The following is a 14,294-nucleotide window of genomic DNA, read 5'->3' as shown; positions in this document are numbered from 1 at the left end:
GATTAGCAGTGGGAAATGGAGCTGGAAAACTGCCCTCTTGAAGGTGAGCAGCACTGCCCTGTCTGTGTATAACACTTCAAATAAGACACAGGTCACTCAGGAGGGGTTTACGCCTATCTCAGAGCTGGGGTTTGACCTACTGAGTGTATTCCAGTGCCTAGATCCTGGTATTTTCCTTGCCTCCATGTTGAGCACTGTCCCTTTCTGAGCAGCACGTTCAAGGCCAGGTTTATCTAGCCAAAATCTGTAGGTGTTTCTGGGCTGGATATCAACCAGAAGGATTTTCATGGAGTTCTCAACAGGCTCCTGGGGGTAGCTGTAGGGTTCCCTACGGTCACCACGGGGAAGGGATAGCGGGCCCTGCTCACCTTGTCACTTCCCTAGGGAATATCTTGCTTCACAGGGGGAGGAAATCCAAGTTTGGGTGTCCTTGTGCCCTGCCATGGTGGCTCCTCCTGGGACCGAGGTTGCCAGAACCCTGTGCTGAGGGAAGTGGAGGTTTGGATCCATCTGGGGCTTGTCCTGGGTGTCCAATCTAACCATTCCTTTAGGCGATCACTTGAGATGCCAGTTTGCTTCTCACCTGCCTGACTTGAGCCAGAGAAGGATCCAGGTGGGCCTGGCTTGAGCTGAATCTGCAGAGGCTGACTCATCCCTTCCTGTTTGGGATCCTCTGGCACGGATAGCCCTTGGGAACGCTGTTCCTTCCCTGCTGCTGAGGTTGGACACCCACTTTTAAACAGCTGATGGACGGCTCGGATCATCTCATCCTTTTTCCCAAGCGCTTAAAAATGAAGGGGTGGGGAGACCCCCCCCGAAATCATCTCCCACCTCTCCCTTTCTCCCACAGGTGACTCCAGTTCCACACAGATCCCAGCAGCAGGCAGAGGGTGTTGTGGGCTGGCACGAGGGGCCTCCCTCCAGATTACAGGCTGTTCCTGATCCCCAGCGGAAGCAGCTGAAGGAATTGGACTGGAAACCCTCAGTCCCTCTGTGTTTAGGTGCTGGGGCTAAGAAACAGCATGTCTTGGCTTTGAGGGGATGTAGCAGGAATGTTCTGTCCTTCCCAGATAGAAAGGAACACTTGGAAGTAACAAGAGATTCAGGGCTTGGAAATATGGAGGGAAGAGGCCTGTGTGGAGTCAAAAGAAAAGCAAGTGGCTTAAGTTCTGTAAAAGCTGATCCCCTAAAAAAGCTCTTGGGAATGTAATTCTGATCCAGGTGAGATACTATACAAAATTAGGGTGGTTTCACAGCATTTTAGGGGAGAAAAATGCAGGAAGGGAAAAGGGAAAATCAACCACTATCAGAAAGTTTTTTGTTTGAAAACTTTATGATATGAAATTAGAGCAAAGTATTCATTTTTTATTGGAATTACTCATTAAGACTGAGGGAAAGGGGGATTATTTTAACATTTGCTTCAGGGGAATTTAAAAAAAAAAAAAAGTTTTTGCAATTCCAGGTGGAAGCAGAGATCCCTGGTTTTCCATGGAGAAGTCACAGGTCTCCATGTGGCTTCATGTGTTGGGGAATGATCCTTGTGACCCTCTTCCCGGTGCTAAATAGCACATACATAGGTTAAGAAGAGGAATTTCTCACCAAAGCAGCTTTGTACTGATTCATGGTGGAAGTTTATCTGTTAGGATGGAACATCACGTTGGATCCGGGTGGAAGTTGAGATACTTTGCCCAGAGTAAGATCCACGTGGGTCAGACAAGAACCAGGCCTGGGCTCTGGCCACCCCTGTGGCGTCTGTCCCCCCTGGAAGGAGGCTGGAGAGCCGGAGCAGAGGGCATCTGCTGGGAATCTGAGCGAGTTCCAGCCCGGATCCCTGCCCGCTGGCCACAAAGCCACTGCCTGTGCTGCTCCTCTCGTGCTTTCCAAGAATTCCAGCAGGGCTCCACGGCAGCACGACAACTGGCTGTGCAGCTCTGACATTTCCCATACTAAGGAAGCGTTGTTTTCTTGCCAGCCGCAAGGTTTGCTTGGGAATAGCTGTTGGAAATTACTCAGGAGGTGCCATTGCTGCTCTGCTCTTGCCTATGTCGCTCTGGCATCCCCCCGTTTTGGGCAGGAATGCCTGTGTGCAGCTGAGTGGATCCCTGGCCCTGCTGCTCCGTGGATCCCAGGTGTGTGTCCTCTCAGAGTCCCTCCTGCCCTCCCCTCTCTGGAGGAGCCAAGGGAGGTGTTTGAATCCCTAATTCCCTGCGTGCCGTGGAGGGATCGCTGAGCCCAGCCCTGACTTCCTCCTCTACCCTTTCAGGAGTGGCCTGTGGCACCTGAATTCTTTTGTGGCTGCAGGTTTTTCCCTCCCCCTCAGGTCCAGCTGCTTCAGAGCGAGGTTTCCATCATTTCAAAGGCTGATCCTGTTCCAAACCCCTCCAGTGCTTCAGATGTTGCACCTTCGAGGGGCTCGGACTTGGGTTTCACATCCTGGCAATGAAATCATCCTCGTGATTGAAGGGGGCACAGCCCCTCCTGGTCATCCCACAGGATCACTTTCTGCAGGGTTTCTGGAGGTTTAAATTACCTCCACGAGGGGTTTCCTCTCCCTCCCCTCAGCACATTGCTCTTTGTCCTAAAGCCAGCTTCCCAGGCAAAGCCATTCCCGTGGTGGGAAACTCGCTGCGGTGAGGAGCCTGATGGAGCATGGCAGGCGTGGGCTGTGGCAGTGCCCTCCTTCCCAACAGGCAGCTCCTGTGGAAAAACAAAGCACAGGGCACTCTCTGGGGTACCCACAGGGCAGCAAAGGGATTTCAGCAGCCCCGTTAGGATGTGTGGATCGCGCGCTCTGCCAGCCCCGTGAGCTGCCGGAGTTTATCCAGTGGCGAAGCAGCTTGGAAAGCTCTCGGGACATGTTGTTCAGGCCCTGGGGCAGGGGGAGAATGCTGTTAATGTGTCCCTTCCATGTGTTTTTTTTTTTCTCCCTGACAGCTTTGTGAAGGCGTCTTTGAACTCTGACGTGGAGCCAGATTTATTTTCTCAGTGTGATCCGGACGCGCTTCAGAACCCGCTTCAGTGACAGACAGAATGGGACACCAGGAACCCGTGCTGGTTGGATTTTTCTTGTGCTAGAGGTTTTATCGTCTCCTGTGGCCTAAAAACCAGCCTTTTATTAGTAAAATAAAGGGAATGCTTCCCCAGCGGGTCTGGGCTGATGCAAATCCTGCACGGAGAAGTCTGGCTGCAGCTGGAGCGCCTGGGCAGTGCTGGGGCTCAGGGCCTTTCATCTGTTTTCCCTCTTGCTATTTATAGCATGTGGAGAAGCAACTGGGATCTGTGTCCCTGCTCCTGTGCCTCGTCCTGGATGTGAACGTGGTTTCATGGCTGCAGCGGGGCCAGGGTTTGGAAGGAACAGAGTGAGTCCACAGAGGGCGTGAGGAAGGTGAGGGCCTGAGGGCTGGGAGGACCCTTGGGGCTGCTGGTTTTGCTGTAACAGCCCAAAATATGTTTATTGACAGGGCAGCATGGCTTTGGTTACATCCCTGGGGAGCATTCTGTGATGGCTCCATCTGGCATTAACTCTCCTGGCAGCCGAGCCGCACGCGGGAATGTCTGGGCAGTCATTGGTGAGCGACAATTAAATGTGATGGATGAGCGGGAAACAGGTTTGAGCCCTCGAAATGGAGGCTCAGGAGAGGAGCTAAACCTTATGAGATAACTTTGATATACCTTGGTCATTTTTGAACTAGATTTGGCTCCTGCATGGACTTACTGGCATCCTGTGCCTTTGGATCATCTAATGGAGAGAAAAGGGACTGCTGTTACTTTATTTCCCTTTCCTAAATAAAAACACACCATTGCTCTCTTTCAGGAGCAATAAAATTCAATTTTTTTGGCAGCTTTCAAATAGCTGATGATCTAGTAGGGAAGTGGTTTGGAGTACGGAACAGGATCCCCCTGATCTGAGACTGCAGCCTGAGGAGATTTGGTTCTTTGCTTTATTCCAACTTTTCGTTTCAGCTGATTTTTTGTTCACAGGGCCGTGATTCATGGGAGCCCCTGGCCTCTTTCCCAGAGCAGACTCCATGTCTTTAAAAAAACAGCAAGTGTGGAATGGCCCGACCACAAATATTTCAGCAGAAAACAATATCCCCTGCACCTCTCCCACCTGGCTCTGCCACAGGTGGCTTACTCAGTGATGGCAGATGATAAAGTCCTGTTTCCACTGTCACCCGGCCAAATATTCCCTGGCAAACGTGGGACGCGGCGCTGAGTGTTCCTGTGGGAACACACATGTGGCTCCCACAGTGCCAAGGAGGTCCGTGTGTGAGGAGTAGGAGTTTCTCTGGGTAGTCCCCAGATGTGCTGTCAGGGACACAACCCCCACTCCCCATGCCAACCTTTTGCTAAAGAATCCAGGGATATATTTTTCTGGAGCAGCTGGCATTGGATTGGAGGGTCATGGAGATCCAACCCAGCCTGGTCCTGGGGGTGGTGTAAGGGGAGGTGAAGTGATTTTCCCAAGGTGGCTTCCATTTTAACTCCGTGCTTCTTGTGTGTTTTTTCCGTCGTCCCTGCAAATCTATGCCCTATTAATGCACTTGGAATTGAGGCAGGTAGAGATGTGGCTGCCTGGTTTCCAGCATGAGGGCAGCATCCCTTGGAGCAGCAGGAATTGTTACTGTGGATTCCCCCAGCCAGGGACCTGCTGGCCAGTCCCTGCCTTCCAAAAGACTCAAGGGTTGCTTTTCTGTGAAATTTGGCCTTTTTTTTTTTTTTTTTTTTTTTTGTCACACAACTTGCAGGAAAAGGATTTTCTCTGTGGCTTATCCTTCATTTGCCTGAAATCAGGCGATGTATTAAAAGTGGTGTTGCAGAGGATCAGGCAAGAAGAGGACTTGATTGCAGACATCTCATTTCCGTAGGAAATGGGGCTAAAAATAGGGAAGGATCATAACGGAGACTTCTTTTTCTTGACACCCTGCTGTTCCCCAGCTGGGAATCAGCTTTTGTCCCAAAATCCGAGGTTTATTGCCTTGCTGGTGTTTTCTGGGCCCCAGATGTAGCCACGAGTCTCTGGAGAAGCTGGAGCAGGGCCGTTTGCCAGCAGCTGATGCACAGGGAGATGCACGTGATGGCAAGGTGGGTTTTTGGGTGAGGTCTGCTCTCTCTCCAGGCTCCTCACAGCAGCTCCTGTGTTATCCAGGGCCCCTCTCCAGCACCAATCCTGCTGGTAACCCTCTGGGGCTGGGTGAGTGCTGACATCTCCATAGGCACCGGCAGCGTTCCCTTTGTGTTCCCTCTGGACGCCTGATACGGGCTATAAATACCAGGTGGGTTCATGTTCCCTCGAGCACCAGTGCCAAGTCACCCGAGATGGGCAGACAGAGATCCCTGTGCCGGAGAAATGGCTGCAGCCTTTGGAAAAGGGGCTGAGTCCCTGCTGTGGGCATTTGAGGGCTCCACACTCTTGGCCAGGTCCCTTCTGCTGGCATTTGCAGCACTGGTGTCACCTGGGATCTGCACCCCACAGGCCAGCAGCATCCTGGGGTCTGATGGAGACAGCTGAGGTGATGCCAGGCTTTTCCCTTTTTCTCAGGACAGCCAACACACATCCCTGTCCATGGTGATTTAGTCGGTGGTTTGTGTTGGAGACAGGATTCGCTCCTTTCCCTGCTTGTGGTTGAGGGGAAGGGGAGATGAGGGGAAAGGCTGAGGCTGACCCACCTTCTCTCATCTTTATTAATTTGTCTTATGCATAGACGTGGAGGAAATGATTTCAGGCGGGGATTTGGGGACAGGCAGCACCCTGGCCATGGTTCTCTGGCTGGGGAGTTGTTGCACCACTGTTCTTTCCTCACTTTTACAGATTCATGGAATCACAGGATCATTTGGGTTGGGAGGGACCTCGAAGCCCACATAGTTCCACCCCCTGCCGTGCACAGGAACACCTTTCCCTGGCCCAGGTCGCTCCAAGCCCCGTCCAAGCTGGGGTGAGCAGCTCTCTCGGTCGGCTGCGAAGCGTCCGGGGCTGCTGCGTGCGGGGAAACTGAGGTACGACTGCCGAAGAGCCTCCTGGACGGGGTAGGAAGAGGTAGGAGGAGAACGAGGAGTAGGAGGGCGGCATCGGCCGCGCCCGCCCGGGGCTGAGCCCAGCCCGTCCCCCGGGGCGGAGCCGGGGGAGCAGCGCCGGGGACGACGACGGAGCCCGGGGCAGCCCCGGCCCGACGCCGGGATGAGCTTCCCGCGGCCCCTGCGCCGCTCCGTCAGCCTCAGCCCGGCCCGCACCCTGCGCCTCGTCGTGCTGGGGCAGAGCGCCGTGGGCAAGACAGGTAGGACGGGGCTTCCCCCTCATCCTTCCGGTATCCCCCTGGCATCTCCCGGTAACCCCCCAGCACCTCTCTGGCATCCTCCGCATCCCTCCGGTACCCCTCTGGCATGCCCCGCGTGCCTCCAGCATTCGCCGGTACCCCTCTGGCACCCCCAGGCACCCCCCACCCCGGTATCTCCCCTCTGGCTTCTTCCCGGGCAGAGGGACCGACCCTCCCGTGTCCCTTAGAAAGCCGGGATGGGGAACATCACCCCGGTGTCCCCCAGCCCACGGCGTGTAAAGGCACCGAGTTTCCTTCCCCTCGAGTTCCCAGCGTGGACACTTTGCAGCCGGGACTCGTCCCACTGGGATGTTTCCCGTTCCCAAGGGGTCCCCGGCTGCTCAGGGGTCCGGGGGGCACATCGCTGACCGGGAGAGCTTTCCCAAAAGCTGGGCTCGGGTTTGGATTTCCGTGGGTGTTGGGAATTCGCTGCTCATTCCCAGCGCCCGCAGCGGGCTCGCGGAGCCTCTTGCACAGCTCCAGGCTGTTTTCCTTCAGGAAAACTCTTCGCCTGCGCCTCGCTCGGCGCTCTCCCTCTGCACCCGTCGGGGTGGGGGTTCGGGATGCTCTGCCGGGAGAATCTCAGCTCCTTCCTTCACCCTGTTTGTTCCTTCCTGGGGATCATCTTTTCCCCCTTCCCACTCCTCAGTCCCGGGCTGTGAGTGTTTGGGGGCCAAGGTGTCCTCTGCAGCACCCAGAATGCCAGGAGGGGGTCAGAGGCAGGAGAGGATGTGTATCCATGTGGATCCACGTTGGTTTATTGCAATGATCCATGATCTGTGCAGAGCCTGGGGAGCCTGTAGGACACAGCCAAGCTGCCATGTCCTTGGGGAAAGGGAATGTCCTGCCCCTTTGGAAAAGGCGTCACCTGTGCAGGTGCCACAGCAGCAGTGGCTGTTGCAGCTACTGGAGTTGCTTTTCCATGTACAACAACTGGCATTAGTGAAAAAATCATAATTCCCTGATTGAATTAAAGGAGACAGCTCCCAGCTCTCCATGAGCAGCAGGGAAGCACAGGATGGGGCTCAGCTCTGCCGTACCCAGAGCACCAGGGCAGTATTTGGCCTCGACAGAGCAGATGGAGCTGTACAGCACGTACAGAGCCTTTGGCTCACCCCCATCCTGGCCTGAACACGTGTCTCCCTGCTGGTGTCAATCCCACCCGGCACAGAGCAGATTCCTGGGAGCTTTGGGCCCTTCCTGCAGGCAGTTGAGGGGCTGTCGTGCCTCCTCCTTAGGGTGGGAATGTGCTGAGGGTCTTTAAGGGTTCCTCCAGTTGGGCTCAGCCGTGGCTCCCGTTGGTGCCATCAACACTCGTGTCCTCCAGCATTGGGGCTTTTGCCCGTGTGACGGTGACAGAAGCCATGGAATCAGGGTGCAGGGAGGTAACTGATACGTGGCTCGTGCAGAGGAGCATGCCAGGAACAGGGAGCAGCCCCCAGGAATGGCAGGCACGAGATCCCCCACAGGCTAGCAGCCCCCCTGACACACATCTGTCCCTATCTGTGTCCCTTGGGTGCAGGGTTGTCACCTTCCCTGGGGGAAGCCCGAGCTGCTGGGTCCTGCTGCCCATCCCTGAGCTGGGGACAAGGAGACTGCTCCATGGTGTCCCTGCCTGGCAGCGCAGGTGACACCCCAGGTGGTGGACTGAGAGCTTGTGCCCTGAGTGTGGGAAAGGTGAGGAAGGAGCCAGGAGCATCATCATCATTGCTGGAGCTCCTGTGGGGCTGGGCAGGACAGGGGACTGGTGCCTAAGGTGGGGAGTGAGTCTCCCCTGGCCAGGAGACAGGGGTGCTGTGTGTGGTGGGGATTCCCTGTTTGGGATGAAGCAGTAGAGGATGAAGGTGGACATCATCTGGATCCATCTGTGAGCTGCTAAGCTCCTGTCCTGGCAGGATGTGAGTGGGCCCCACCCTGGAGCATCACCAGGACAAGCTGCTGGATCCACCCTGCAGGACCCAGAACCATGCTGGGAGAGCCGAGGGGTGGGAACAACCAGAGGGCAATTCACATCTGGGTGGCTGCAAAAGGGAAAAAATCTCCTTAATTCTCAGAAAGGGTTTGTGGGGGTTTTTGGAGCAGTTTGGAAACCTTCAGGGTGTGGTGATCGGAGGTCACGGACCCTCCGAGTAGGAACGGGGTTTGGGTGCAGCACTTTAAGGATCTGGGCCGTGCGACTCACCCTCAGGAGCTGGAAATCCAGCCTGGCCAGGGCTTGTGTTATCCTCTGCTGCTGCTGCCCAGCGTAAACTTTGCCATAATCCAGAGCAGAGCTCTGCTGCAGCACGTGGACAGAAGATGGATCGGTGCTGGACCCCGTTCTACAGCAGCATAAGCAGGGCAGCGCGTGGGCACGCACTCAGTGCAATCATGAGGCGCCCAGTCCTCCCTGTGGCAGGTAAATCACCCCTCGAGCCCACAGCCGTCCCTGGAGCCCAAATTTTATACACAATTAACCCCTTCGGCTCTGGAGCTCTCCTCAGAGAGCCCTTCCCAAGGTTACTGATGTTCAGGATGGGGAAAGAAACCTCCTTATAAGGCTGGGTGGCCACGGCCTGCGGCCGCTTCCCCCACTGGCAGCTCCGCTCCTGTTCCTGCGCTCCAGCCAATTTTTAATCAATCTAATTGGCTCCTCTTCTTATCCCACAGCATGTGCTCCAGCTTTGGGTGGCTGCCTGACATATGACACACAATCAGGTGCTTTCTAGAGACTGAGCCTGGCTCGTCCCCCTCCCCCTGATAATTCCATCGCCTCTTTAAAGGTGCCGATAGGTGCCTCCTGCGGGGATCCCTGGTTATCTCCTCTGAGCAGTTTGGCTAAATTACCTGTTTTTCCATCAGATCCCTTCCCTGCTGGGCAGGTTTAAACCCACAGGCGGACTGGGGAGTGAGGGGATGGTGAATCCCCCAAACAGGAGCCGAGCAGGTTGTGAGAGGCAGGAGAAGCTGTTGAGGCTGATGGAGCAGGAAGCCTGACTTAGGTGGGATGCCACATTCCCAGATCTTGGCTGGTCTGGTGTGGGTCTGTAAGGGCAGGACACTGGGAACTTCTGCTGATGGGCAGATGGGACAAACAGACCCTGGGTTGCAGAGGGAAGGTGAGTTTGGAGTGTCACACTGGCTTGGTGTTGGATTTACAACCCCCCTTTGTGTTTCTGGAGGGGTTTTCGTCACATCCTGGTTCTGCTGAGGTTTATTCTCCCATCACACTTCTGCTCTATTCCCTTCCTCCTGCTGCACTGGCACCTGGTGTGCAGCTTCTCCATCCTCTCCCTCCTGGATCCACACTCCTGTCTTGCTCTCGCCGGGTTTTTTTCCCCTGTTCCTGCTCATTTTCCTCTAATTTCCCTCTCCACTCCTGTTGCCTTTCCAAGCCAGCTCTCAAGCTCTCCACTGCCTTTCACTCCCATCTCCATTACCATCATTAACACCTTGAAGGGCTCAAGAACCACTTCCACCTGTGCTGCTGAACTCTCTTCAGCTTCCCAACCACAAATTTGCCCCCCCCCCCCGCCAGGCATCGGTGCCACTCTCCTCATCGCTGGAAATTCCTGTCTGGAGGCTGCACCGTGGCAAAGCTTTTCCTGCCTCTCACAGGAAAACCTGAGGAGGCTGTGCAGGGGTTTTCTGCAGTCGCCACTGAGCTTGCCCACCTCCCAGCCCTGCTCTGGAGCCAAGGTCTGGATCCCTAAGCCTGGCTGGCTGGGATTGATGAGAGGCAGCAAGGAGAGAGCCCTTGCTGTGTTGATGGAGTGGCTGGGCAAGGCTACAGCACCAGCAACCCTCACCCTGCCAGCAATTTGGGAATTGTCTGGCTTGGCTCTGGCACAGGGAAACCTGTAATTGGATGAGGGAGTTTAACTGCCCGAACTCTGGCTGCTCCTGCTGCTCCTTGCCCTTGCAAGGAGGAAAAATTGTTCCAAAGGAGCAGATCCCTGTGTTGGTGCTGTGGCAGCATGAGAAGGGGCTGGGCTACTGGGGGCCTTGCAAGGATGAAACTGGTCCCCAGTTGTGCCCAGCGTCCTAGGGGTGTGAATTCCCAGGCTCAGGCATAGCAGGGAGGGGATGTGAGGACCCAGAATGGGCTGATTCTCCGGGCTCAGCTGCTCTCCCAGTTCCTGGTGGCACTTCCAGTGCTGCTTTCTTGCAAGGCATGGCTGGCTTAGGGAGGAGATCCTGGTTTGCTGTGCCCTGTGTTCCTCCCACTTTGGCCTTTTGGTGAATTCCATGAAATTTGGTACCAGCAGCCTTCCCTTCTCCACACCCTGTGTCTGGGTCAGGTTAAACAGACTGGGCTGAAATTCATGGGACCCTTCCCACAGCTCCCTGCTCCATCCATTCTGCAGGTTCCTGCTCTGTCCCTCCTGCACATCCCTGCTTCACCCGTCCCATAGATCCATCCTCCATCCCTCCTGCCTCAGGCAGCTGATGTTTCCCTGCAGTTTGATCTGACAACCATAACAGGGTTTGTTGTGTTTTTTTCCAGCATTGACCGTACGATTCATCACCAGGAGATTCATTGGAGATTACGATCCAACTCTAGGTAGGGTAACACTTTTTCCTTGGTGCTGTCACAGAGCTGACTGTCCCGAACTCACCACATTCCCTCCTGTTCCTTCTTGTCCAGACCGGCAGTGGGCAGAGCCCCCAGCCATCCTGGCCTCTCCCTGGTTCCTGGATCCCTTTTTCCCTTTCTGTTGTTGTTATTATTATCTGTTTTCCCTCTGCTGCTCCATGACCCCATGTTGCTCCCACGCTTTGGTCACGGCTGCCCCAGATGTCCTGGGGTCTCTGGTGCCATGGGGGATGCTGGGCCTGATGCCACAGCACAGGGCTGCCCTTCCTGGGCACAGGGAGATGGGCTGCTTCAGGATGTGGCCTTGCAACAGAGGCCACGAGGCTGTGGGATGCAGCAGGTGAAAATCCACTTTTCCAGCATGGCTTTATCAAAGCCACCTGGGCTGTGACTGGTCCCCAGGGGTTCTCTCACACACCTTTCCTGTCTGTCCCCACCCCAGAAATGATCTACAGGCACGTGGCTGTCATTGACGGGGAGATGGTGCACTTTGAGATCCTCGACACGGCAGGACAGGTGAGCTCAGGCTGTTCAGAGCCCGGGAAAACACCACTGGAGCAGAGCGGCCTGCCATTGAAGGCAATCCCTGCTTTCCCATTGGCCTTCATCCGTGGTGTCTGGAATATCCCTTGTGGTGTTTGTCTCAGAAAAAGGATGTTTTGGTGAATTGATGTCTCTCTGATGTCAGATACAGTGTGGCTGCAGGTAAATGTCTCCACATTCCCGTTACTGGTGCATGGCACAGCCCTGCTGGTGGAGCATCCTGCTGGCTCACGGGAGCAGTGATTCCCCCCTTACCCATGCAAGGACAGGGCTGATGGCTGACCCCATCTGCCACGCCACCCAAACCACCATGTCCCTGCAGGTCACTGCTCTCTGCAAACCCACAGCCAGAACCTTCCTGGAGACGGTGCTGCTCCCCTGGGAGGTTTTCCGGGTTGCAGCTAGCAGTGCTGGAATTCCAGAAGCATTAATGGGAGCCTGTCTGCCCTGGTAGGAGGAGGACTCACTGCAGATCGAGGAGAAGATCAAGTGGGGCGATGGCTTTGCCGTGGTGTACTCGGTGACCGACCGGTGCAGCTTCGACGAGGTGATGCGGCTCTGCTTCCTCATCAACCACCTCCACTCCAGCCCCAAGCGCAGCGGCGGTGCTGAGCAGCCCCCCGTCGTCATCGTGGGCAACAAGAAGGACCTGCAGTTTGACAGGATGGTCTCCACAGAGGATGGTGAGAACCTCTCCAAAACCCTGAAGCTTCCTTTCTTTGAGATCTCCACGCGGGACAGCTACGAGGAGCCGGTGGCCGTGTTCAGCAGCCTCTACCAGGAGCTGCTGAGGCAGGGGCACTTCTCCCCGGGCTCCTTCAAGAGGAGGACAGTGTCCAAGCTGATGGAGAAGATTCCCAAGATGCAGGCCAGCTCCACCCTGAACTCTGTGGGCCGGAGCCTCAGCTTTAACTCCTTCAGGGACTACATCCCTGAGTGAGTGTCCTGGTTCCAGGAAGGCAGAACGGCTCGTCCTGCTGCTCCAGCCCCAGGGCTGGGGGCGGCTGGTGGGGCTGTGCCGGCTCCTCAAAGGGGAAGGTGGAGAGTGGGGAGGGTGGGATTGGGATACAAGAGCCCATAGGTTCTTACAAACAGCCTTTGTGCCAGCAGGGAAGATGTTCTCCATCCCCATGACCCCTTTGTTCCCTTTTCCTCCTCCTGCATGGCTGCAATCAGCAGCATCTTGGCCCATGGTGACTTCAGGGACGTTGGGCCAACCTTTAGGGGCTCAGCTGTGTTTTGACAGGGCTCAGACCCAGCACATGTACATCCAGGGGGGCTTTCCTTACTCCCCTAAGCTGGTTGTGTCTGGCTGTGCCCCAAATCCAGCCCCCACAATGGGTGGCCCTGATGGCTGCGCTGGCTCCTGGAATGCCACCGGCTGTCCCTGCCCTGGGGATGGACCCTGCTGCCTCTGCTGCCCACAGTGGCTGGTGAGTAAAACCCCCTGGATTGTCAAACCCTTCCAGCCCATCCAGCTGCTCTGGGGGTGATCCCTGCCCACACCATCCCCTAAGTGCCCCCAGACCCTCTCACTGTGTGGAAGAAGGTGACAGGGAGCTGTGTCTCTCTCTGCCTCCACTGCTGTACCCCCAAAGAACCAGGCCAGCTGGTTTGCCCATCTCCAGCCCCTGTCAGAGCCCAGGGCCGAACTTCCATTCCCAGTTTTCCTCTGGATCTGTGAACTGAAGCGGTTGTGGAGGGGCTGCAGGAGCCCCTGTCCCGACCAGCTGCACACAGCTGGAACCCAGGGCACGTTACAGCAAACAGGGATCTGTTTACAGCGGGGGGAAAGCCTGTTAATCCCTGGCTTTTCCAAAAAGCCATTTTTTAACATTTCAGGCCCCTTGGCTCTCTCTCCTCTAGTGAGACTGTAAATAAACCCTGGAAGAAGGGCAGCAGATGCTCCATCCCTGCTGAATCCACCACCTGCTCCCTGCTTTCCAAGGTTTCATGTCTGACATCTCCACCTGGCTGGGGCAGCCCATCCCCAGGGCAGGCAAATTGAACTGCCCAGATTTCGGAGAAACACTGAGCCCATAGGCTCAGATCCCCCTTCTCCATCCCAGAAGAACAGCATTCCCAGGGGCAGCTTCTCCCGTTGATGCCCTGCCACTCAGCTGCAAGGACACAACGGAGCCAATTCCAGGAGGTACAAATGCTGCTGCTTGCAGGGGCCTCTGTGCCTGCTCATTAATTTCCCCATTCCCGAAAGGAGAATCACCATGGGCTGAGAATTTTTTCTGTTTGCACAGGGATGGGGCAGGAAACATATGGGAAGGAGCCAGGTCACATCTCACCTTTCCCTCCCTCCCTTCCTCCCTTCTAGTGCTGGGGGCTCTGTGGCTGTTCAGGGTGGCTGTGCTAGGACCTTGTGGTGTGACCCTCCCCTTGTTGTGACTGACCCCATCATCTGTTGCTGTGTCCCGTGACAATAAAAGCTGAGTTCCCGAGCGCCTGTGGTGCTCCCGTGGGTTATTTTTAGGGTGCTGGGTTCCTCTAAGGGAGCAGAAGCAAAAGGGTGCGTGTTGTGGGATCACCTTAAATTAGGGCTGGGCATCTCCCTTACCCTCTACCCCTGCCCCAGCACCCCGCACTGTCCTGGGTCCCTCCATTTCTAGGGCTGGGAATGACTGGATGTCTGCCTGGGAGAGCTTCCCTGGAGCATCACAGCCTGGGAAACCACTTATCCCACATCCTGCTATGGAACCCACTTGGACAGCCTGCAGCTTCCAAAAGTGTTTCCTGGCACTGCTTGTGTCTGTCCAAGGTGTTCATTAAATCCCACCTTTGTCTATATACTTTGGGGGAAAAAGGAGCCCCATCAGGGGGCCAGGACAGGACAGTAATTTGGGGCTGTT

The 14,294-nt window shown here is 55.7% G+C and overlaps 1 protein-coding gene and 1 long non-coding RNA gene across 2 annotated transcripts; both read left to right on the top strand.

The window, feature by feature from the left end:
- The first annotated feature begins 2,683 nt into the window (after nt 1-2,683).
- LOC126651175 (uncharacterized) lies at nt 2,684-4,171 on the top strand. The gene is made up of 3 exons (XR_007631574.1): nt 2,684-3,385; nt 3,462-3,569; nt 3,982-4,171. It is a non-coding gene; the product is annotated as an uncharacterized LOC126651175 (long non-coding RNA).
- Nucleotides 4,172-5,970: 1,799 nt separating this feature from the next.
- LOC126651174 (ras-related and estrogen-regulated growth inhibitor-like) lies at nt 5,971-13,879 on the top strand. The gene is made up of 4 exons (XM_050336757.1): nt 5,971-6,275; nt 10,801-10,857; nt 11,333-11,406; nt 11,888-13,879. Exons 1-4 carry the CDS (start codon nt 6,179-6,181, stop codon nt 12,371-12,373), a joined length of 714 nt encoding a protein of 237 aa, XP_050192714.1. The 5' UTR covers nt 5,971-6,178; the 3' UTR covers nt 12,374-13,879.
- Nucleotides 13,880-14,294: the final 415 nt, after the last annotated feature.

Source organism: Myiozetetes cayanensis, unplaced genomic scaffold (assembly GCF_022539395.1).
Source record: "Myiozetetes cayanensis isolate MyiCay16 unplaced genomic scaffold, myiCay2020 scf6-25, whole genome shotgun sequence".
Taxonomy (NCBI): domain Eukaryota; kingdom Metazoa; phylum Chordata; class Aves; order Passeriformes; family Tyrannidae; genus Myiozetetes; species Myiozetetes cayanensis.
Note: the sequence above shows the minus strand (reverse complement) of the source record. Positions and strands in the feature narration are given on the sequence as shown.

Excerpts from the sequence above, each read along its gene's own strand:
- LOC126651174 (XM_050336757.1), top strand. The coding sequence starts at position 6,179 with ATGAGCTTCCCGCGGCCCCTGCGCCGCTCCGTCAGCCTCAGCCCGGCC. Across the intron at positions 10,858-11,332 it reads AGATTACGATCCAACTCTAG|AAATGATCTACAGGCACGTG; the intron begins GTAGGGTAACAC and ends TCCCCACCCCAG. Across the intron at positions 11,407-11,887 it reads TCCTCGACACGGCAGGACAG|GAGGAGGACTCACTGCAGAT; the intron begins GTGAGCTCAGGC and ends CTGCCCTGGTAG.